The 26,156-nt window shown below is 36.8% G+C and overlaps 1 protein-coding gene, 1 long non-coding RNA gene and 1 pseudogene across 3 annotated transcripts in view; 2 read left to right on the forward strand and 1 right to left on the reverse strand.

Annotated features, from left to right (window-relative positions):
- Positions 1–9,265: 9,265 nt before the first annotated feature.
- Positions 9,266–20,210, reverse strand: LOC138150772 (uncharacterized). The gene is made up of 3 exons (XR_011165645.1): positions 19,859–20,210; positions 14,428–15,530; positions 9,266–10,311 (listed from the first exon to the last, which is right to left on the reverse strand). It is a non-coding gene; the product is annotated as an uncharacterized lncRNA (long non-coding RNA).
- LOC138150771 (golgin subfamily A member 7-like) lies at positions 15,438–17,798 on the forward strand (annotated as a pseudogene).
- Positions 20,211–21,041: 831 nt separating the features above from the next.
- The window catches only part of LOC138150770 (keratin, type I cytoskeletal 10-like), a 6,237-nt gene continuing 1,122 nt past the window's right edge, over positions 21,042–26,156 (forward strand). The window contains exons 1-7 of one of the 2 annotated variants that reach the window (XM_069074204.1): positions 21,042–21,637; positions 22,309–22,391; positions 23,034–23,190; positions 23,298–23,459; positions 23,569–23,694; positions 24,822–25,036; positions 25,641–25,900. In XM_069074204.1, the coding sequence (XP_068930305.1) occupies positions 21,113–21,637; positions 22,309–22,391; positions 23,034–23,190; positions 23,298–23,459; positions 23,569–23,694; positions 24,822–25,036; positions 25,641–25,900 (1,528 nt within the window). In that variant the 5' untranslated portion in view covers positions 21,042–21,112. The remainder of the gene's footprint in view (positions 21,638–22,308; positions 22,392–23,033; positions 23,191–23,297; positions 23,460–23,568; positions 23,695–24,821; positions 25,037–25,640; positions 25,901–26,156) is intronic. The other variant, XM_069074205.1, reaches the window with a different exon arrangement.

A 26,156-nucleotide genomic window follows, 5' to 3' on the forward strand; every position in this document is an offset into this window, starting at 1 on the left:
GAAATAGATCTCAGCAGCACTGCCTAAGTACATTCTTTTCTATCATGCTTTTTTGCTTCTACTATGATACTTTCTCTGCAAGCTTGAACTTATCAGTCCACAGATTGATATTAAATAAGTTCATGTGCACCAAGTATTTCTCAGACTGTGGAGGGCCATATACATGAGAACTGCCATTGTCATCCTTTTTCCTGGCTGTCACAACTGCCTGATGAGCATTACTGTCACTGTGTGCTTATGAGTCCGTTTCTTTTGCTTCTATATGTTTGTGTGCTAGAGAAGAATATTTTTTCATTGTCGGCCATGATGAATTTCCACTTGCTCCTAGATTTTCCAAATTTGAAAACTAAATTCCATCATTTAACCCAAGGCCCATTGGGCTCCAGGGAGATCAGGTGATTAAGAATAGACATTCTTAATCTATAGATTTTGGGAACTGTGAACTCAGATCAGAATACACACATGCATACAAACATATGCTAACACATATGTATGTGTATATGTATATGTGTAAACATTCTAATATACACATGTATGTATACACACATTTTCTAATACCCATATATACAAACATATTCTAGTACACATGTGTATGCATATATGCATGTATAAACATATTCTAATACACAAATATATGTATATACAAACACATATATATATATTCTGATCCAAGTTTCATAGCCCCCAACACATATGTGTGTTTCTATCTTCATTTCTACAGAATCCGTTTTATTTATAATCTTATGCATTTTATTGTATGCATTTTAAAAATGTAACTCTAAAAAGTCAAAGTATCCATGACACAAAAGGTTAAGGAACTCTGATTTAGAATAAAGATGTTTGCTGTGGATATCTGAACTAAGGATGGGGTGAAGGTGAACTAGGATTCTAAAAGAGGTTGTGGAGGGAAGGAGAAGTTTCAGACTATTCAAGAGAATTTCCCTGAAGAATACAGAGAAAGATAAGAGTATAGGTGATATCCAGTGCTCTTCACTCATGAAATTCACCTGGAATTCAGATTATGCTCTGGAGCTACTGGAAACATCTAAAGTAAATAGTAGCTGCTAACACCAGCAGTTTCACAAAGGTATTGAAAGTGAACCAGATAATGAATGAGAAGGGAGCTTTGGATCAAACTAGCCTAAGTGTGGTGGGAAGGAATAGGGTATGGAGAGAGTGAGTACAGGGGAGAAACTGGATATGGATGAGAGCAGCAATGCTGCTGTGATACCACCCTCTGTAGTCCTTCCCCTACCCTACCCCACTCACAGTTTCTTCATTGTCATGAAGCACAGAGGAATTGAAAAAACATTAGACTTGGAGACAGATTCTGTCTGTGACTCACTGACTATAGAACCATGGACAAATCCAACGCCTATCCCCACCTCCATGGGGTGTTGTGAGGTTCAAATGAGGTTACTTGTGGAGAGAACATAGAAAATTCTATAGCACAACATAGATGTCTGTTATTATTAGTGAAAGGACATGTTATGAGGATCATAGGGTCAATATTTAGATGTGGAAAGGTCATTAGAGGCAACTGAGGTAGCAAGAAAGAGTAGTGGGTAGGAGTGCTGGAGTTGGATTTAGGAAGACCTAAGCTCAAATCTTGCCTGAGACACTTATTAGCTGTTTGTGACCTTGGGAAAGTCACTTAACCTCTCTCATTGTCAGGTTCCCCATTTGTAAAACAGGAATAATAGTAGCATCCACCTCATAGAGTTTTGTAAATATCAAATAACGTAACATATAAACAGTATGTTGCCAACCTGAAAGCACAATATAAATGATAGATTAGTAAACTAAGGCACAGCAAATTTAAGTGACGTATGCAGGGTCACTCAGCTAATGTCTAAAGCTGTATTCCTACAGCATCATAGCTTGTGCTGTTCCAGAATCTACACAGTGTGCACCAAAATAGAATGATGTTAAAAGCAGGTTCAGATCCTTCCTTAGATACCTACTACCTATGAAACCCTAGGGAAATCATGTGACTTCTCTTAGCCTGTTTGCTCTTCTGTCAAATGACAGACTTGGTCTCCACCTCCAAGTCCCTTCCAGATGTTAATATAAGATCCTATGAGGTCAAATATAGCCTAGAAATGCCCCTCTTAATTCTACCACCCATATAGGGAGCTGTGGAGTTGTAGTCTGGAAAGTCATGGATTCAGATCCCACATCAGATACCAGCTGTGTGTCCCTGCACAGTTCATTTAGCCCAAATTTAAAAAAAAAATAGATTTTGTTGTGATTAAAATTTAACAAGGAGGTAAAATGAGGCAATTCTCCCAGAAAGATAATATTTTTGTTTGTTTGTTTTAGAGGGGGAAAAGCAAGGCATTTGGGGTTAAGTAACTTGCCCAAGGTCACACAGCTAGCTAAGTATCAAGTGTCTGAGGCCAGATTTGAATTCAGGTACTCCTGACTTCAAAGTCAGTGCTTTATTCATTGTGCCATCTAGCTTCCCCTGAGGTAATGCTTATTAACAAGGACATGCTGTCTGCCAACAAATGAGTTAATGAATTGCTTTCATTTATGACAAAGGTATCAAGCAAAAGGACAGTTCCTTTTCAATAGGTTTTGGGGAGTAAAGAGCAAAGAACTGAACAGTGTAGGTGACATCATATGGTTGAGGGCAATATGATTAGTTACAGAGCTGAGTTGCAAAGAACAACATGACTATTTGAAAATTTGGTCATGGGAGCCAGCAATGACCTCCTCCTTTTCTCCTGAGAGTCCAGGTGCAAGATAAACCATACAACCTTGAAGGATAGGTTGGTGGTGGATGGTCAGTTCCAACCCCCTCATTTTCACATGCATCCCCCAATGTCCTTGAGGCATCAATAGATCAGTGACAAGCAGAAGAGTTGGATTTTGAAATGTGCCCCATCACTGGCCAGCTGAATCAGTTACAGGATAAAAGCATTGATAGGACAAAACCAAGTAATTGTAAGTAGGATCAATAAATAAATAATACAGGATTAACCTTTCTTTTTGGAGGCAATCAGGGTTAAGTGACTTTCCCAGAGCCACATAGCTAATAACTATCTGAGGCTGGATTTGAACTCAGGTCCTCTTGGTTCCAGGGACAGTGCTCTATCCACTGCACTAACTAGCTGCCCTGATAGGGGATTGTAATGGGAATGCAAATTTGGAAGATCTTCCCTGCCCCTAGGGTGCACTTTAGCCTAGGGGCAGGGAAGATCTTCCAAATTTGCATTCCCATTACAGGGATCAGTCTTAATCTTCTCAATTCTCCACTTTGATAGATAGATAGATGGATGGATAGATGATAGATAGATAAGATAGATTATAGATAAATATAGATGATAGATAGGATAAAGAGATAAGATTGATAGAGAAATAGATATATGTATATGTGTATGTATATTTGTATATATCATATATTCATATGTATACATACACATATATGTTAATCGACATGTACATATATTGATCAATATATGGTGGTTGATTACTTTTCAATAAGCTAATTCTTTAAGATCATTAACATAATAATTATTAGCAGTAGGATGCACTTATACAACTTTTTCCAATAGAAGTTTAAAACAAGTTTTAACACGGTCACTGATGTAAAGTTGAAAAAGAATAACAAGACTGACTAATCATAGAACAAGCCCTAGAAAGAACATCTAACATCATGGACCAAAGTTAGCAGGGAGATTTATATGTCTCAAGGCAACTAAGAAAATTCAACAAACATGCTTGTGAAGTGGAACATTAATTAACATCAAGTCTCCTAGTATGACAGAAACCATCTCCCAAGGTCCATTTTATCAGCACATTTCATCTTGAATCTCAGTTATTGCATGAAGTCTTCTGTTCTCTGGGAACATCTGATCTTAGACATTTCAAAATAGGCCTAGTCCTCAGGGCAACTCTGAAGTGGTCTCCTCTTTAGTAGATTTGCTTCTCTGGTTCCATCTTGTTTGTAGAAATTCTTAGATGTTCCTGCTAAAAAAAAATTTTACAAAGCAAATCTCAATATGATTTAGTATAATTTCTTAAATTTTACTTCTCTAATAACCATTTCATGTGGTTACAACAACTTCAAACCTTGTGGTTCTGATAACATTCAATTAGGAACCCATAGATCCCTTGAAATTTTAGAGAATTTTATTTTTTAAATACCTTTTGTTGTTCCTATCTTTATCTAAACTCTGTACCTGACATAAACACTAATAATAATAAGCTAAAGAATATTTTTTAGGGGAGACCAGGTAGCACAGCGAGTAAGAGCACTGGCTCCAGTGTTGGGATGACCTGGGGATCGAATCCAGGCTCAGACACTTAGCACCCACCCAGAAACACCTGGCCGTGTAACCTTGAGCAAGTTACTTAAGCACAATTGCTTAGGGGAAGCCAGGTGGCTCAGTAAGTAAGAGCACCGGCTCCAGTATCAGGATAACCTGGGAAGCAAATCCGGGCTCAGATACTTAGCACCACACCCAGAAATAACTGGTCATGTAACCTTGAGCAAGTTACTTAACCCTGATTGCTTTAAAAAAAAAAAAAAAGAATATTTTTTTTAAAATCTTGAGAATCTTACTTGAAAATGAGTCCTTCTAATTTTTTTAATATTTACCTAAATAGATATAAAAGCTAGGGCTAAGGGTTTTTGTCTAAATTAGAATTGACACTGTTACCACTTAACTTCCTATGATGTAAGTTAGCAAACTATTACATTGATATATTTAAGAAATTCAAAACAAACTGAAAACATCAAAAGCTAAATATTTTAAAATAATTAGTATTAGAAGTAAGAATATAGAAATAAGAATTCTTAAAACCTTTTAAGTTACATATATGATCATCTGATCCTGTTGCTTTCTCAAAATTTGTATTCAATTTTTACTGCAATTATTTAGAACTTCAAATTTCTCAATTAATTCCATTAATTTTCCTATTAATTCCAATTCAGTTCCCTCCCTTTGAAGAAATAGAGACTGATAAATATCTAATCCTTACATGAAAACATAGGCAACAACACTTTTTATAAGAAGAAAATGAATGTTACAAAATTTACCCAAGTGGTAACAAAAGACACATGCAAATATACTTAGTAATTAATGCTAAATTGCATACAAAGAACAGTGTAATTCAAATGAGCCACTTTATAGTAAAATCATATCTGTATTTCAGGACATGCATTGCAAATAGATGTTAATCCCACATTAAATAATAAACCTAAGTAAAATCGGCTTTTCCTATGATATAATGCAAGCCATTCCCCAAGTTACTCTCCTTCAAGGACACTGATTGCACTGAAATTCTTTTCTTCAAAACAAAAGTGAAAAATTTCTGATTTTAACTTGAACTAATTAATGGATTTCTATTTTGATCCCACAAACTTTTACATCTTTGCTTAATTCTTTCCATATTATTTTGAGATAATTCAAGGACCATATGTAATGCATAAATGTATAACTATAAATAGGCAGATGACGAATTCAAGCACTCATCCATGTTGTTTAGTTATTTAGAGTATGGAAATGACTATAATCCCAGACTGAAAACAGGGAGATTTTATATAGTTGCATCTTACAGCAACAGCAAGATTCATCATAAAAAATTTTAAATTATAGCTTAATTTGCAATGATCAGAGAGATTTGCTGTGAAACGAAGAAGCAGCTGAAGACTGCTATAGCAGCATCAATTCCAGTCCTCCAGGCCTAAATCCAAGAGCACAGAATGACTCAACACATGTATAATTGGATAAAGCATGCATAGTTTCATTTTATTTCAGGTAGAAATAGTAGAACCAGTCAAGTGTATGTCAGGACACCAACCAAGTTCAGAATAAACAGGTAAAGGGATTTCCAATGTGGGAAATTGAGTCGAGTGTCCAATCTTAGCCTTCCCAAAGTCAACCTCCCAAATATTTTCCAAGGACAGATATCCACTGGTCATCAATCACAGACCTCACTCTCATTGAGCTGCTGGCATTTTTCTGAAGTGGTAAAACATTGACTTAAGGACACAACAAACTTGAGAATGTCAAAGAGAAAATTCACAATTTCAGAAGGTTTCACCTCAAACACCAGTTTTACTAATCACAGTAGGATTGGAAACAATGGTTTTTAACACTTTAAAGTTGTGCAATAAATTAGCCAGCACAGAAAAAGCTATCAAGCTTTCTAAAAAACAAAAAGAAAAATACATACAAAAAGATTTTACATAACATTCTCTTCTTCTATTGCTCCCTTTTCTCAAATAAAGCTTAAAACTCATCCTAGTGTAAAAGGCAATTACTGGATTTTAACATAGTGTATATTAATCTCTTTAAAGCAAAACCAGATCATCAAGACTTGAATCTGTTAAGTCTTAGTTGGTTCAAAATGTAACTCCAGTACAAGTATAACATCACAATTTTCAAACAAATATAACAACTTCAGTACAAGTGTAACATCATAATTTTCAAAATCACAAAGTAGCACATAAATAATTTATTCATTATAAACACAATTTATCTTTTCCCTTTATTGAAGGAGTATTTGCAATGGGGCAGGGGGATCCTGTTCCCTAAATAAATCAATCCACGAAATCTCTCACAGGGTTGATAATAATTTACAAGCTTGTTGAAGCTAGAAAGTTTACAAATAAAGAGACTTATACAAAATCTTTCTCACTCCCATTTTCAAAAAGTAATTTTTTATTTCTCTTTTAAAATATGCCCAATTAAAAGGTTTATATGTTTCAACCTCATGACAATAACCCCTAATAACTTAATAATTTCACAATACCCAAATAAAAAAGAATTTAAAATCTCCAAAAATAAAAATTCTCATTAGTAGCATTTCTTATACCATAATTTCCCAGAATTTATAATAAAATTTTAAAATATGATAATAGTATTCATAATAACATGAATTTAAAACATGAAATAAAACTCAGTACTACTCAGATATATTAAATTAGTCCAAGACATTTCTATATTACCTCTATGTAGAAAAACATTCATACTATCACAAATGGCTTTTAAATTCAAAATTCTCATGGATTAGAAAAGGCATTCGTATGAAACACATTTAATATTTCATTAAAGACCCAATTAGCAAAAAACAACATATACATAGACCAAATGAAATGACATAAAGCAAATAAGAATTTTTGGTTCAAATTAAGTGTTAGGTTAATTCAAAATATACTGGACTAAATGTTATAAGCCACTGTTATTAAAATACCTCACTCTACTTGTGAGTCTGGTAAGATTCTAGAACTCTTCATTACACAAAGGACATCTTAAACAGATTTCTACTATATCATATCAAATTCACAATAAAATATTATTATAATCCTTTACATTTACAAATGAAAAGTTTCAAACAATTTGTATTGTGCTATTAACAATTTAACCCATAATGATTGAATCTATTACCCAAATGAATGCAGATTTCAAAAGAATTTACCATTCTACCAATATTTCTAATACAATGACTTATCAAATAAATGCTAGGCACTATCTTTATTCATGTCACAGATTGATAAACTGAGGCAACTTATTTTAAGATCACATAGCTAACAAATTTCAAGATCAATGCATCTTCCCAACACTTTGTCTTAATAAAAAATAGTACAATAAATTCTGGTTATTCATAAGTGTCTTTTTAGGACACACACATTTCACTTAGAAAGAGACCAGAATAGAACCAATCACACCTAGATCTATTTCCCAAATGGTATCACACAGAATCTCAATTTGTAATTTCAATTATTCAGTATTACATCCTTTACAAGGGCCATCTATTCCAAGCAATTTGTATTATAAAGTCTAATGATAATTATAATCCACTGTCATAGATTATAAAAGTGATAGTCTAATGTAAAGCTTTAATCTACCCCAATCATCCCAATAGAAAAGCAAACTTAAAAGCACATTTTAAATTAGTTAAAATCTGGTTTCTACAATCTCAGAAAGAACCCATTGCTCATCCATTTATTCCTAACTTTCTATAACTTTTCTCTATTTACTTTCAAATCAAAATACAATTTTTATTACTGCAGTTACCATAAAATGGGTGTGCAAAGTTTCGCACTTCTTACTTTAATAAAATCAAAACTCCTCTTAAACCTGTCTTTCAACATACTTAAACTTTCTTACATTTCTCTGTATATACCTCCAGTGGCCTTGAAAACCACAGCTTTCTTATTCCCTTTATATTCTTTTCCTGAACTTCCTTTCATTTTGTTCATTCCCTAAATTCTCCTTATTTCAAACAGCATCCAAGACCACTAATAAGATTAATAATTCCTTCACTGAATTTTTCCTTTACAATTTTATCATATATTGTTCATCAAAAACCAATGACTTATTAAATACTTGTACTCCTAAATTGCATGATTTCAGTAAAGACAGTTTTTACCATTAATTTGTCCACAACCCTGTTGAATTATATCTAATCTGTTACAATTCTGCTCTTCCCCCAAAAAAACAAAAACACCTAAAATACATTAAGGTGTCCTCATCAAGTATAAAATCTTTAACAGATTGCAAAAACTTGGTTAATTCAAATAACAATTAAGTTTTGTTACATTACTCATAGAAGTAATAAAAAAAATTTAACCAGATAAAATTTTATTCCCATCTTAGTTGCCTAAATAAATTTCTCTTTTATGGGCAAGAACGACAATTCTTTAAAATTTAGATACATAAACTATTATAAAAATGGGTAGAAATCTCATATAATTTATAGTAAATTTTCTAAGTTCAAAACACACAGCAATTCCAAAAGTTATTTTTAAATTGATTTCTACTTAAGTTTAATTTGTAAAACTCCCGAGTATCTAATTAGATTTTCTAATAAAACTTACTTACCTGACTTACAAAAACGTTTTTTCTCCTTTCCATGAATCAGAAAAAAAGTTAACTTTTAAAGTGTTAGCTGCAGTCTTTTTTCTTCACTTTGGAAATCTGTTACTCCTTTTTACAAGCTTCTCTCTAATCAGAGAAATGACTTTCCTTTCTTCACTGTAAAACAATAAACTTGACAGTTGGCAAAGAGTGATGAGGGAATCTTAGGGTTAATTTCCCTATAACTTTAATATATATATATAATTTTTAATTTATGAAATAAAACAAGCATTTCCATAACATAGTACAATTTTTTTTAAAGATGATTGCATAGGAAACCGCAAATCTATTATGTATAATTTGCCATTTCTTTTACATGTTATATTTGTCAAATATAAGGTTACTATATTTGTTACTTATTGCATGTCCACTCTTTTCCACTCTTCTACTTACACAATGTGGTTGCTGGAGACCGTGATATCTCACACAGGAAAATTTGAATCAACTTTGTCTGCCCTTCTGTGGGTCACAAACTTGTCAAATAAAACCTCTTTTCCCTCACAAGAGATACACTAAAAAAATGAAAGACAGTTCCTGGCTAGATTGAATTATAATCTGTCACCTCTATAGCCTATGTTAAGATGTCTTTCTCAATGGAGACACATCTCCATTAAGACCATCCATGAAGTATAGGCCCCTTCTTCAGTGACTCTTTCTATATCTAACCAATCATTCCCAAATTCAAAAGCTGCAGCTATTGATACAAATATAAATACTCAAAAAAGACATACATCATGTAACACTCACTCTTTTTGCTTTGGAGAAGAACTGAAACTATTGTTATATGTAGAGAGCCAATCCACCACCACAGATTCCCCCACCAGAAAGCTCTCCACTTTGTGGAAAATTTTCCAACTGGAGCCCAAAGAAGGGAAAGGATTCTGATAAATGTCTGGTAGGAGCTCAGTCTCTATCTCATCACTACTACCATTTGTCATGACTGAAATTTAACAAGAAGGTAAACTGAGGCAATTCTCCACGCAAGATAACATTTTAATAAATAGTAAACTGGGCAGGTTGCTTATCAAATAATAGGTCAGTGGGTTGCTTCCATTTATGTCAAAGACCACAAGCAAAAAGGCAGTTCCCCTTTAAGGTTCTGGGGAATACAGAACAAAGAACAAAACACAGTAGGTAACATCATATGGTTGAGGACAATATGATTATTACAGAGCTGAGATGCAGGGAACAACATGACTGAAAGTTTGGTCACTGGGGCCAGCAAAGACCTCCTTCTTTCCTTCTCAGAGTCCATGTGCAAGATAACAAACTAGACATCCTTGAAGGATAGCTTGGTGGTGGAAAGATATCAGTCCTGACTCCCTTATTTGCACATACATCCTCCCAAGGTCAATTAAATTCCTTGTGGTGAGAGCTGATGTCAGAGGCAGTTGTCAAGATCTTTCCCATAAAGTAGAGTAGCCACAGTAGTGGTTTTCTGTTGAAAGAGAATTCAAATTTATATTAAGCATACATTAAATTGTTTTCTATTTCCAGAGCACTGAACCTTTTTGAAAGAAGTGTAGGGTTTGGGGGCAGCTAGGCAGCACAGTGAATAGAGCACCAGTCCTGGAGTCAGGAGGACCTGAGTTCAAATCCAGCCTCAGATACTTAACACTTACTATCTGTGTGAGCTTGGGCAAGTCACTTAACCTCAATTTCCCTACCTTACCCCCTCCAAAAAAATGTAGGGTTTCACAGATAGTTCCACACAAGGGCATGGAGCAAGGGAAGGGACTGGAAGGGCTGTCCCATTCTGGTTTTACAAGATAATCTATCCAACTTGAGGTAAAGTTTAACTAGAGAAAGATCCAGATCCCCCCAAGTCATATATAGCACCAACTTCCTTAGCCCAGAAGTCTTTCAATATGATAAAACAAGGTTGTAATAGTTTTGGAGACCATAGGAAAATACTTGAGGTATTCAATGTTCCAGGACTGAAGCAGAGGTATCCATCATGGGGCATTTTCTCAGGACCTTAATAAAGTCCTTCCAGTGCCTGGAGTTACTTCCTGCTATCCCAATAAATGGATTCCTATCCTTAAGCCCCAAATCTCCATGTGGCTAGGTACCCACTTCCTACTACTGTGTTTCCCCAATAATAAGACACTGTCTTATTATTTTTTTGGACAGAAAAACACCAGAGGGCTTATTTTCAGGGGAGGGCTTATTTTAATGAACATTGACAGCAATTTTAATAAACAGGTAAATGTGAACAAAAAAATGTACCTTTATTCAATAATGAATTCAATAAAGAACAGGATGACACGCTCACTGCTGCAGCTCTGATTGGATGCAGCTCAGAGCGCGGCGTGCGGTTCACCCGGGGGGGGGACGGTGCATACAGAGGGTACCATAATGTAGCATGTAGTGCAAGGGATCACCTTCACTACAGTAGCAATCTCAATAGGGCTTATTTTTGGGGAGGGCTTATTTTAGAGGAATCTTACACAGTAAGGGGGGGCTTATTTTCAGGATAGGTCTTATTATCGGGGAAACACGGTATCTACCTATCCAAATCTCCACCAATCACCTACCACTTAGACTTTTGTCAATCCCTTCCCCTTCCTGGCTTGGTAGATATCGTTGATTTTTAATTCAGCTTAGGTCTTTTGCAACTCATGACTCACCAGTTTCCCTCCCTGCCTCTACTGACTTCCTTCACCATTCTCTGAATTTCTATGCCTAGAGTAATCAAACAGGCTCTGGTTTCAGATACTCAGAGAACATCTGACCTTACCTGACCCACTATTCCAACAGATATGAAAGTAACACCAGGTTCCCTAAATCTGAAGATAGCCAATATGCACATTCCTGCTTAAAAGAGAGACATTAGTTGTCAGATGGAGAGTAATTCATGAGGTTGTCCAACACATCAGCTACATCATCATTGAAAGGATGACATAGATAGTTACCTAGATGGAAGGATAGATGAATAAATGAATAAAGAGAAGGAAGGAAGGAAGGAGGAAGGGATGTAGAAAGGAGGAAGGAAAGAAGGAAGAATGAAGAGGAAAAGAAGAAAGGAGGACTTATATTAAACATTTGCTAAGTTCTAGACACGAACACAAGTAAACAAGCCAATAAATACCCTCAAAGGGCTTACTTGCATTTTCATGGGAGAATATAAAGAACACATAAAAAAAGGACTGGAAGGTACAAAGTACAGGTAAGCATTACGTCTCTTACAGATGGCATGAAAGCTCTAGGGAGACCTGAATCTTGGCAAGATGAGGCCAAAGCTGGCCTGTCTAGGCTCAGGGAGGTAGAGGAGCATAATCCAACTTTCCCACATAAGACAGTGAAGATCATGGCCTGAGTGGAGATGGTTTGGAGTGCCATGGAAGTGGGCAAGCAGTCTTGTAGAGGCTTGGGTTCCAGCAAGATGAAGTTAAAACAGATCTATCAAACCAGAGTGGTCCCAAGAATGATGTCCAATTTACCAGTGGAATGGCATGCAGATGATGGCCCAAGGGGAAAGTCATGTAAATATGTATGTTGCAATATGGGGCAGCTAAGTGGCACAGTAGGCAAAGCACCAGACCTGCAGGCAGGAAGACCTGAGTTCAAATCTAACCTCTGACACTTGTTAGTTCTGTGAACCTGGGCAAGTCACTTAATCCTGTTTGCCTCAGTTCCTCATCTGTAAAATGAGGAGAAGGAAACAGTAAGCCACTTCAGTGTCTTTGACAAGAAAAGCCCAAAATGGGGTCACAAAGAGTCAGACACAATTGAAACGACTAAACAGCAACAACAGGTCCTGGATTTATTCCCTAACAAAGCACTTTCCTCAGAGCAACCCTATGAGAAGAATACAAGTATTAGCCTTCCCATTTTAAAGAAGAAATTCAGACTTGAAGAGATTAAGTGACTTGCCCAAAGTCACAAATCTAGTATCTGAGGCAAACTTTGAACTCATCTTCCTTAATTCAAGTCCAGTCAAGTCCTACTCATTGACCTCCAAGGGCTCTCCCTTGGGAACTTAACCTCTTTCATGACTTTTGGACTCATAGACTGTGAGAGTCAGAATAAATATTGTAGGTCATAAAGTACAACAATCCAATTTTATAGGGGAGGAAATAAGCCCCAAATCAATATCTCCAATCAAAACTTTTCTCTTAATTTTCAGTTCCAAATATCCCACTGCCTTCTGGACATCCAACTTTGAGGTCCTACTGGCACCTAAACCTCACCATGTACCAAAGTCAGAATTCTTCCCAAATTGAGTCCCTCTCTTAAGTCTTCTATTTCTTTCTTAGTTAACCAGACTTGAAACTTCTGGGTCTATGCCTTTTCCTTCACCATGTCTCCATACACAAATCAAATCACCCAATTCTGTTGGTCATCCTTGTATAACGTCTCATATCCATCCCTTATTTTCCATTCCCACTACTTCAATACTGGTTCATGCTTTTGTCACTTCACACACAGCTGAGCAGCCTCCTAAATGGTTTCTTACTTCTAAGGTGTCTTCTTCTTCAATCCAATCTATACACCCTCAACTTCTTAGAGCACAGCTCTGACAATGTCAATCCTCTATTTGAAAACTTTACCTATGGGATAATGTGCACAGTTTTAACCTTGTGTTCAAAGCCACCCTCAACCTGGAAGATATATCTTATTACTTTCATGCATAAACCCCTCCTGCTCAAATTACTCAAGTATCCACACAATTGTTTTATTTATTTGTTTCCAAGTCCTTTTAAGAATATTTTCCCTTTTTATTAGGAAACTGATAGTCATCAATAAATACAAACATTTCAATTTACATAAAAATAAAAAGGTAGGATTACATATGAAATAGTAATCTTATATTTAGTACATCTTTTTAATATGTTATCATATTTAACACAGTAGTAATGAAACTACCCTGTTTTTGTCACCTTCTGAATCTCCAACTCCTTCTTCCTATCTTTTCTCCTCTACTTCTCTTCTCTCCCACTCCCAATCATAAGTTTTCTAAAAACAACACAATTAAAGCTACTATCAAAAAGTCCTGTCCACCTTTCAAGGAAGATCTAGATTCACTTCTTTCTTCTCCACAAAGTGTTCCTGTCATTTCCAGTCCAAATGCTCCCTCCCTCTTCTGAACTTCTAGCTGCTCATTTCCTTAGTTATGTCTTCAGACATAGAGTATGTCTCATGTCCCTAACTAGATGCAATTGGACAAATGCTGGTTAGTTGTTCATTGTTAAGGTGATGGGGAAGCAAAGAGGAAATAAAACAGAGTTCCCTACTCTTGCCATTGGAGTGAATAAAACATTTATACAAACAACCCAATCACCCGAATGTGATCAGTTCAGAGGAGTCCAAAGTGCTATCACAGAGCAGTTAGCATCTCTATAGCATTTTAAGGGTTATAGCGCAATTTACAAAAATGTTTTCAATCCTCACAACAACCCTGGGAGGAAGGTGCTACTTTTCTCCCCAATTTACAGATGAAGGATCTAAGGCAGCCAAGAATTAAGTGACTTCCTCCTGGTCACACAGGAAGGAAGATTTGAACTCAGATATTCCTAACTTTAGGTCAAATTCTCTATCCACTTAGACTCACAGATGCCTTGAGAAACTCAGACTAGCTTGAACTGTATCCATCACTCCTCAAGTCTCAGAGCTTTGATACCTCTCCCAACCTGCCCGCCTTATTCTGCATGTCATTCAGGTTTTTTGCAAACTTATCACAGGTTTTCTTTGATCTTCCTTATCTTCATGAAGGATCAATCCCAGGTGTTCTTTTTCTGGTGTACTCCTCATCCACAGGCAGGTACCAACAAGCTTAAGAACCTGCAATGTGATGGGTAGTGATCTCTCACAGGAACAGTAAATTTTATGTTAACCCTTGCAATCAGTCTTTCTTCCCTACAGAAACTCTTTCTGTTGCTGTCATGAAATGCACTGAGTGGTTGTAAATTTAATATGAAAAACTAATTAGCAATGGGAGAGATATACTAGATATCCAAACTCGATTTTTAAGATATTTCCAAGAACTAGTCCTGGTTGGGATTTTTTTTTTTAATTTGGAACAAAGTTTCTCCAGAAAGAGGAGAATTTGGGACAGGCAGACTAACGCCAGTGTTCTCAAGCAATATGCAGAGATTACTTTGAGAGATAGCATAGCAAACAGACTGGGGGGCATCTTGAAGAAAGCTACAGGATCAGATCCCACCTCTAAAGTCTAATACTAGCTTTGTGACCCTAAGCATGTCACCTAACTTCTCAGTCAATTTTATTGTTCATTCTTTGTTTTTTCAATAGGACCAAAGCCATCATGGGAGGATGTCAAGACTTGTGAGTGATTTGGATTTAAATGAGGCAAGGCTGTGCAAAGTCATCAATTTCACCCTCTTCCAAAGTCATTGAAGTTCAGTGGAAAGACAAAATTCAAGACAATTCCCATGGCCTATAAAATGGGGATAATGGGGTAGGAGACATCAGTGAAAAGGGAAGATTTCAGGGTGGGAAGGAAACAGGAGGCTTGTTTGCAGCAGGTCATAAGAGACAAGGCCAAGCAAGAGGCTCTGAAGGGCCACAGAGGAGGAGGCTCAGTCAGCCTGGCCCCACCCACCATGAGGCCACAGCATGGCACCATGTCTGACAGGATCTTCATCCAATGGGAATACAGCAACAGCATCTGGATCCAGTTCCAGACCAAGTTCCCTGCCAAATTAAAGAACCAGATTGACCAAGAGCAGTTTGAAGAAACAGTTTGGACTCTATATAACCTTTATGCAAAAGCAGAAAAACTTCAGAGTCAATCCTACCTTGCAGGCTATTTAGTTTGTCTGATGACGTATACTATCTCTTTCTGCATGGAAACACATTATGAGAACGTTCTAAAGAAAATCACCAAATATATTCAGGAACAGAATGAGAAGATTTACGCTCTTCACAAAAGGCCCAATGGAGAGAAGACTTCGTGTTATTGACATGATCATTTTTGAAGACAGAGGCATAACAGTGGGAGATAAACCACAGAGTCTGAGTCCATCTCAGAATGGGGCTCTCTTCTGTGCACCAGCCAACCACACAGTATCCGCCACCTGCTCTCTCCAAGCCTCATTCCTTTGTATATGCTGGCAGAGCCACGGTGCCATTCTACTCCAAGGACTAACTTGCTAAAATTCTGCTCCTGGGGTGACATCTAATCATTCAGCATCCACTATGTGTCTTTAAACTATATAGAACTCTATAATCTTTGAAGTTATTTCTGAGAAGATGTAATGAAGCATTTTGCTTTTTAAATTCAAAACAATTTAATAAAATAATGAAAAAAGTAAAATGCTTCATTATGTTTTCTAGACTATGCTGTCATCTCTACTAGGTGGTGGTGTTTGTTTTTTTCTTTCAGCAATTCATCTTCGGGTTTGGTTTCATTTCCCTTGAATTGAAGAATGTTTTTTTTTCTTCCAGGCATGGTTTTGATGAGTGTTAAGAGATGCCTGTGGCCTGCTGACACATCTCCCAGACCTCAAGGAACTCACAGGATTGCCAGAAGAGCTGTTTCTACTGTTAGTTTCTCCTACCAAAGTTCATTGGAAAGATAATGTAAAATGCTATTTGTTTTTAACATAGTACTTATTATTAAGTAAACCAGTATTTTCTGTGATTTCCAGTTACCTTGATTCTCCTTGGAGAATTTTATATCACTACTTCATTTCCACGAATGTTGGGAGAATATAATATATATTACTTATTTTATTAAAACTATATAAACATAATAAAAGTAGATGCTAAACCATCAGACCTATAGACATCCTTGCTCTGTCCCTTACTGTATAATAAGCAAGTGTGATGAATATTGAGGCTACTTGGGTGCCAGCCCCTGGTGTGAGCAAAGACGTAATAAAGAATTAACCAGGCGAGTAGTTCATAGGATAGAACTCTATTTATTGATTCTTAGGACAAAATGTTTTTTTTTAAAGCAATCAGGGTTAAGTAACTTGCTCAAGGTTACAAGGCCAGGTGTTTCTGGGTGAGGACAAGGTTTTTGTAGAGCAATGAGACAAAAAAGACTCAAGTATTCTTATCATTATCATAGTCTGTCATTTACTGGAAATAGCATGGTATTAATAACAGGCTTTTGTTCTCTAGGTGCCAGAAAGTCTTAGGAAGAGTCAGTTAACTCTTTTCATATGCAGTCACATTACAAAGGATGCTCTCAAGAGCTGGCTTCAAGGCTGAAGCCAAAGCCGGGATCATCAAGGACATTTGCATAGGAACTAACCACCTAAGAATGAAATATTTTGGTTTTCAATAACTAAAGTCTTGGGGAAGAGCCTATTGGTCTCAGAACTCAAACAACATCCTTTTAAGTGTAACCTATAACAAAGAACTCAGGAGCAAGCTTAACAAAAAAGCCGCATCTCAAAGAGCTCTTATTTCAAAGCACACTATTTATTAGGGTTATTATCTGATTCCTGAATCAGGCCTCTTTGGCTCCCCACAGATGAAGTTTTTTTTTATGGCTTCATTATAAATATAATTTATGAGGAAATAATTTAGTACGAAAAATACTGTATGTGCTCATTTTTAACTATTTCCACTGGCTAAAGTTATAAATCAAAAACCTTTCTTGAATTCAGCAATCAGGATGCACACAGATCTTGTACTTAGTTCAGGTAAAATAATATGAAAGTTGCCTGAGTAAAACTCCCAAAATTCTAAGTCAATATTTCTTTTTCTTCTACCTACATTCTTCACAATGGTGTTTTCCAATCTCATCCAAATTTAATTTCTGTTATGAATGTGTCAGTCATTCACCTAGATCCCAGAGGATTGTTGAATATTTTAATTGTATAAAGCCCTTTTTGTTTTTCTATAGCCTGTAACAGTTTGTCTGTCTTCCTTTCACACACATTGAAATAATTTTGCTCAAATATTAATGCATTAGTAAAACTTTTCTTAAATAAACTGTATCTCTGTTTAAAAACATGAGGATAATAGCAGGTTCAGTACCTCCCTCACAGAAGCCACAGCAAGGTTCAGATGAAATAATATATGTAAAGTACTTCCTTATCTCTTAATTGTTATATAAATGAAAGCCATTGTAATTATATGTACACAGATTGGTATAGAAGAAAGAACACAAGACTGGGAGTCAGAAGACTGTTACTGATCCAAGATTCACCATTTATGAACTTTATGAACTTAGATTGCTAGATGGCGTAGTGAATAGCTTGGAGTCAGATAGACCTGAGTTCAAATCCTAACTCAGAAACTTACTAGCTATGGCATTTAAACCCCTTTTTGCCTCAGTTTCCTCATTCATAAAATGGACATAATAATAGCATCTATCTTCCAGGGCTGCTGTGAGGATCAAATGAGACAGTATTTGTCCAGTATTTTGCAAACCTGAAAGCATTATATAAATGCTATCTTTTATTATTATTTCAGATCTGAAATGAGAGGAGTCCTGGTATCTGTCAGAGTGGAGAGGGAGCTGGCCTTGATGCTTTCAAGGACCAGTCAGTGATCAAATCCCACCCCTCTGCTATACACTAGCTACATGACCTTGGGGCAGTAGTCTTGTGGTCTTGACAGCTCTCTAAGACCATAATCACTGATCTGTTTTGCTGGAGCAGTTTCCTCATGCAAGAGTTCTGTACATCAGGGAAACCATAAGTTCTGACATACATATACCTATAGTTCATGTCAAGGTAATGACTTAGAGCAAAAAATGCCTCCAACTCTGACATAGTAATAATATTCATATTAATATTTATAACCATAATAATCATCATCTCAGTGACTTATTAAATAGTACTTTAATTTGACAAATATTGTCTACATCATACCTACATCATTTTTTTCTGGACCTCACAAGAAGCCTAGGAGGGAAGGACTTCAGACATTACTGCCCCTGTTTTACAGATAATGAAAATGAGTTTCAGAAAAATGAAGGGACTTACCCAAGGTCATACACATGATAGGTAGCTAAGAAAATTTGAATATTTATTGAAAAAAGAATTTAACTCAAGAAGCTACTGTTATGGAGAAAACTTGGCTCCTAATTCATAGACAAGAATCATTTCTTTTTCTTAGGATGAGAATTTTTAATGAAAACAAAGAATAGACTAAATAATTTTCATAACATGAAATTGAAAAGCTTTTGACTAAACAACATGCATCTAGGATAAAAAGAAAAATAGCTGATTGGGGGAAAAAGTCTTAAAACAAATATCTCTGCTAAATAACTCAAGGATCACTTCTAAATAATGATTAGTATCAAATTAGTTAACATATTTAAAGTACTTTGGAAATCTTAAAGTGCTATATAAATGCTAGCTATGAGGATGATGATGATGCAGGAATGTTCATTCTTTCCAGGAAAAATATCATATTTACATTCTCACCTTTCAATTAATATCTTAACCTTCCTGGATGGGGTATACATTTTTTTTCAATTAAGACTAATATCTTTGGTGTGAGGTCTTGATGAGGCTTTTTCAGGGCTAACCATTCACCTTTGGTGTCTAGCTGGCCTTCAACCTGTGGCTCCAAGAAGCTTACCAGCCGCCACACCTCAGAAAAGTATCTCAGCAGATGAAGCGAACCATGTTGAGGGAAACAAATGGGCCTCAAACTCATTGGTAAGTTAGGAGAATGTCTATTCCAAGCATGTGAAGATTCTCTCCAGTGGAATGGACAAATGAGAACAAGTGCTTGGAACTTGGTCAGACATTAAAGATGCCAAGATCATCCATTGCATCCAAGGACATTGCCAATCATTTTGACATGTGTCTTGCCACTAGACTTTGATAGCTCTGGAAGAGAGAGTGAGGCTGAAGACATTGTACAACTCTGCCTCACTTAAATCTAATTCACCCAGGAAGTCAAGACATCCCCCTGTGATGTCACTGGTGCTCTTCAAAATTGAAGGACAAACAACAATCTTCTACCTTTTCAGTCTTCTTGCATATTATTCCCCTAGACCTACTCTATGATGCAGTGACACTTGCCTCCCCACTGGTCCACCCATAAGATACCTCATCTCTAGACTCCAGGCATTTCCACTGGCTCTTGGAATACTCTCCTTCCTCATCTCCTTCTTCTGGTCTCCAGGGATTCCTTCAAGTTTTCAATAAAATCCTTTCTCCTAGAAGAAACTTTTATTAATGCCCACTGATTCTAGTGCCTTTCCTCCATTAATTGTCTCCAATGCATCCAATCTATATCAGATTTGGACAGTCAAATCTCTGTTATACCTCAGAAGAATATGGGCTGTCATTTGCCTTTCTTAAAATAGTATTGCAGATTCCCACCATCTCAGAACTTCAGAGTTGGAAGGAAAGGAAGGACTTTAGAATTCACAAGACCAACCTTGGGCCCTTGAGCTCATATGTTACACTCTTGGTTTTGCTACTGTGAGATCAACAAAATCTAACACATCAATGATGATGGATGAGTTAAAAGGCAAAAAAATCTGATGTGACTTCATGTGCTCAGTAGATGAAAAAAATCTCAAAATGACACAAATCTTTTTGATCCAAAGACTGCTCTCACAAAAAAGATTAATTATCACCAGTGTTAGGCAAAAGGTCAGTAAGTTCACATTCTACAGAAGAAAAGATTTTCTAGAAAGAAATATATAGACACTTCCTAAATTAGGTATTTATGGCTCTTATGAATCTTGTGTATGTAATAGCTCTTAAGTACTATGAGTTATTCATTTAAAGAACGTATTTATTCCTTTAGCTTCATGAAAGAGGCTTGGCATCTGTACCAGGGCTTATAATGCTCACTCATATTATTAATTGTTCCAAGATATAATTTTTAAATTATTTTTCAGGCTATCACAAGGAGTACTTTCTCCAACCTTTTTTGCCTTCTTCTGGAGAAGAATAGAGAGAGAGAAAGAGAGAGATTGACAAGCTTACCACCGGAAACATAGCTTGCATTCCTTTTTTTGCTGAGAATATAGTATTTTAGACATATTGCTCAATGTTCTGCAAAAGATGAAAAAGAATAATGATAAAGAGTCTCCACTGAACTCCACCCATCTTCCATTTCAACATAATAAATGTCTTATGTGTTTTAAGGGCAAAACATACATCAGGACGTATCAGATTAGTTATTAATAACAATAATGCTAAATTGGCAAAAAAAAAAAAAAAGAAGAAGACAGCCCAGTGACAAGAAAGCTCTTCAGATGGGACCCACCCTCCCAGCTCAGTATATAAAGACTTGCCACTGTCTCTGGGTAGCAAGCAGTGCTTGAGCTGAACCTCTACTGCATCACTATGTCCCAGAGATTTACTTCCAGCAAACATTACTCTTCCTCCCGCAGTGGAGGAGGGGGAGGAGGAAGCTCATCCGTCAGAATCTCAAGCAGTAGAGGCTCTGGCTATGGGATTAGCTCTCTTGGTGGAGGATTTAGCTCAGGTTGGGGCTCTAGCTATGGCAGCTGCTCAAGAGGGGGCTTTGGCAGTGCATCAGTAAGGGCCTTTGGTGGAGGCTTTGGTGGCAGCTATGTTGGGAGTAGCTTTGATGGTGGTAGCTATGGTGGAGGAAGCTTTGGTGGAGTCCTTGGGGGAGCCTTTGGTGGAGGGGATGGGGGCCTCCTCACAGGCAATGAGAAGGTCACCATGCAGAACCTCAATGACCGCCTGGCCTCCTACCTGAACAAAGTACAAGCTCTAGAGGAATCTAACTCTGGACTAGAGCAAAAAATTAAGGAATGGTATGAGAAACATAGCAATGCAAATCAGCAAGAATCTCATGACTACTCTCATTATTATGACCAAATCAAAGAACTTAAGGATCAGGTAAGAAAGATCATTTATACTGTTTCTTAACCAGTCTTATGCTTATTCTTAGTCTTATATTTCTTTATTTTTTTTTGGAAGGGGGAAGGCAAGGTAATTGGGGTTAAGTGATTTGACCAAGGTCACAAAGCTAGTAAGTGTGTCAAGTGTTTGAGGGTGGATTTGAACTCAGGCCTTCCTGACTCCAGGGCTGGTGCTCTATTCACTGCACCACCTAGCTGCCCCTAGTCTTTTAATTCTTAGTCTTATATTTTAGATAAGAAGAGCTAGTGTCAGAGTCAAGAGACCTAAATTCAAGATTCTTCTGATACCTAGTAGCTACATAGCCCAAGATAAGTCCCTTAACCTCCATATTTCCATATATATATGGAAAGTACCAAATCAGTCAGAGGAGTCCTGAAGTCAGTGAAATAACGTGGTGCAATAAGATCAAGATTTCAGTAGCTGAATAAAAAAATAAATGCCTGGTCAGAAAAGGCATGACTTCAGAAATCCTAGAAGATTCAAGCTTTAAGAAATAGGTGAGTGCACTGTATGTCATTCTTAAACAGCAAAAGTATCCCCCATAGGACTCTATGAGATGATAATGGCTAAATTCAATTCTTAAGAAGCACAGTATTTTTTGAAAATCCATATACATGACCTCTTTCTCAATTATTTCTCCTCTACAGATCCTGAATCTAAGTACTGACAATGCTAATGTGCTGCTGCAAATTGACAATGCCAGGCTGGCTGCTGATGACTTCAGACTAAAGTAAGCAAAGAGAACAAGGACCATGTGCTTCTCACATTGTCAGACATGGATTTGGTGTAGATAATTGCTTAACAAAACCAAAATTAATTTCCAGTGGCACATTCTGCCTGGTAAAATAAAAAACAGTTTATTCAAATTTAAACATTTTCTAGATCATTAGAGAAATTTTCAGTGATAATAATATCATCTAATATATTTGAGATCATAAATACTTTGCAACTAACTTTTAAATCATTTTGGACTTTGCTGATTTTACTCAACTGTTACTATCATTTGTGTGTAAAGTGGAATGAACATGCTGAAATAAAACATGAAATCAATTATCCACTACACTATGAAATAAAATTTATTAATAATCAAGAAACTGCAAGATAGTAATCAATATATTAATAGTTACAATTCTATCAGTAATAGAGTTGGTCCTTCTTTCAAACTAGCACAATTTCTCAAGGATCCAGTACAGAGTAGGTGCTTAATTAGTGTGCATTATATTATTTGGACTGCTATGGTATAGTGTTTTGTTACATTGCATTGCATTCTGTTACTTCATATTTTCTCAAGCTCCTCTTTCTTACCCTTTGCCCAAATGATATTCATTAAATGGACTGAGTTATATTACAGATTATACCATGTCTCTTTCAGGTATGAAAATGAAGTGACCCTGCATCAGAATGTGGAGGCTGACATTAATGGCCTGCGCAGAGTCCTGGATGATCTAACCTTGTCCAAGACTGACCTAGAGATGCAGCTAGAAAGCTTGAATGAGGAGCTGGCTTTCCTAAAAAAGAACCATGAGGAGGTGAGACAAAATTCTGTTCCATCCCACCATGCCACACTCCAATCTTCTAATTTCTCACTATAGTCATGAAAACTACAGTCACATTATGGGCTCTCCTTCCCCTACAGGAAATGAAAGATCTTCAGAATGTGTCCACTGGTGATGTGAATGTGGAAATGAATGCTGCCCCAGGAGTGGATCTGACCGAATATCTGAACCGCATGAGAACTGAATATGAGGCAATGGCTGAACAAAACCGTAGAGATGCTGAAGCCTGGTTCAATGAAAAGGTGAAAATGACTTATCATGCCTAAAAGCCACCTGCTTCATCATACAGGTAGTAATTGTCTTCTAATGATTCTTTTCTCTCTCTCCTCTCCTTTGCTTTTATGATCCTAGAGCAAGGAGCTGACCAGAGAGATCGATACCAACGTTGAACAAGTGTCCAGTCACAAATCTGAGATCACTGAATTGAAACGAAACGTTCAAGCTTTGGATATTGAACTACAGTCACAATTGGCTCTGGTAAGTTAACAATAAGCTCTTTGTTTCCATAACATGAGCTCTTTGTTTCCAAAGTGTTTTCATGCATTTCTCAAGAAAAGTACAAAGTTCTGAAGTATTAATTTGTAAGCTTTCCTCTTCAGCTTTGTAATTCCATGTTCATGGGAATGTTCATTAAATTAGGGAATATATCATTAAACCTTCTTCATGAGGGTGAAAGAGGAAAGTATAAAAGCTAGTTTGAAGCCTAAAATTTAAAAAGGCTAAGATCATGGCAACTGGTCCCATCACCTCATGGCATATAGATGAAGAAGAAATGGAATCAGTATCAGATTTTATATTCTTTGGCTCAAAGATCACTGCAGATAATGACTGAGCCATGAAATTAAAAGACTCATGCTCCCTGGAAGTAAAGCTATGGCCTATCTGGGCAGTATAGTAAAAAGCAGAGACATCACCTTGCTGATAAAGGTCTAATTTTTCCACTAGCAATGAGAGCTGGAGGGTAAGAAAAGTCAAGCACCACAGAACTGATATTTTCCAATAGTAGTGCTGGAGAAGACTTTTGAGAGTCCCTTAGACAACAAGGAGTCAAAACAATACTTAAGGAAATTAATTCAGGCTATTCACTGGAAGGTCAAATACTGAAAATGAAATTCAAATATTTTGGTGACATAATAAGAAGACAGGACTCATTGGAAAATACTCTAAAAATTGAAAAGATTGATGGTAAAAGGAAAAGGGTATGACAGAGAATGAGATGGATAGATAGTGTCATGGAGACAATGAACATGAACTTGGAAAGACTTTGAGAGAGAGTGGAGGATAGAAGGTCCTGGCTTACTATGGTCCATGGGGTCAGGAATAGTTGGAAACACCTGAATGACTCAACAACAATGACAACAGAGAGAAAGGAAGACAGTATGTAATATCAGCCTTTTGAAATACAACAAAGACCCCACATCAGGGCCAAAACTGTGGTTTGTATTGTCTGAAATTGCTAAATAGCTAAAAACTAAATCAGGTCACATATTTCTAAATGTCAAAGGTCTTCATTCCTCCATGAATTTTCTAATTAGGAAGAGTTTTGTTGTATGTCATTTAATCACTGATGTTTTCAATTCATACAATGCTCCTCTCCTTTCCAGAAACAATCCCTGGAAGCAACTTTGGCAGACACAGAAGGTCGTTACTGTGTTCAGCTGTCACAAATCCAGGCCCAGATCACTGCTCTGGAAGAGCAGTTACAGCAGATCAGAGCTGAAACAGAATGCCAGAATTCAGAATACCAGGTGCTCCTTGACATCAAGATCCGCCTGGAGAATGAAATTCAGACCTACCGCAGCCTGCTAGAAGGAGGAGGGTGAGTGAAAGAAACACTATTATTGGAAAGTCTCTTGCTTCTTAATTTTGTAAGTAGGACAGCTTCTCCCAGTTTTTGGGAAGCAAAGAGTTATTAGAGGAGGAATACATATCTCTGTCTGAGATGTTGGGTTCATCTTGCCTCATTATGGCCCAGGATGATGCCTTTTTCAAGTATGTTTAAATTCTCTCTCTCTCTCTACTGGCATGAGGGCTTTCACCTGCTCTGTGTTTCCCATATGGGGTGATTTGCCCCTCCTCAGGTAGCCTACTGTTCCTAAGGGCTCATTTTATGGGTGCCCTTGGGCACAATTTACTAATGACATTTTATTTATTGGTGCCTTATTTGCTTATTTATTGATGATATCCAATCAGTTTTAACCCTACTGAGCATCAGAATGCCCAAACTCAAGTGAACTACCAGCATCAGTTTCCCTCAGTAGATGGAACTATGAAAATGCACCATCACACTTTGCCATCAATCTCTTCTTAAACTATTTAGCTTCTCTAAGAGTTTAATAATTTTGGGGGGAAGGACATACATTTTATAATGCTTATGGATAACTAATAATTAATGTCTATCTCCCTTTTTGTATTTCTGGTAGCACATCCGGAGGTGGTGGCCATGAAGGAAGCTCTGGTGACCTAGGATATGGTAGAAGATCCAGTGGTGTCCAAGGGGGTGGTAGCTCCAGTGCTGGATATGGAGGAAGTTCTAGTGGCAGTGGAGAATCCAAAAGTTCTGGTTCCAGAGGAAATTCAGTTGGAGGACAAGGAGAAAGTACTGTATCTGGTGGAGAATCTCCATTGAAAAGCAGCTCTGGAACAAGGTTAGCAGAAACTAACAGAGATAAGGAGAATCTGTGTGAGTTTTGCTTATGAGATCTTTTTTACCCTTTCATTCTTCTTAAGTATGGAAATACAAAAGCATTAGAAAAAGTTTCTGCTTTCATTAAGAAATTGTTTTGATAATAATTTTAAGCTAAAAATATAGGTTTTAAATATCATCTTATGTTTTCACTTGGGTTAATTGAAAGTCACTGAAATCGAAGTGACATCTTCCTTGTACATTAGGGGAGGGAGAGAGAGAGAGAGAGAGAGAGAGAGAGAGAGAGAGAGAG

Source organism: Petaurus breviceps, unplaced genomic scaffold (genome assembly GCF_028583685.1).
Source record: "Petaurus breviceps papuanus isolate PSGF00001 unplaced genomic scaffold, PetGlider_PUasm1.0 90887, whole genome shotgun sequence".
NCBI classification, from domain to species: Eukaryota; Metazoa; Chordata; class Mammalia; order Diprotodontia; family Petauridae; genus Petaurus; species Petaurus breviceps.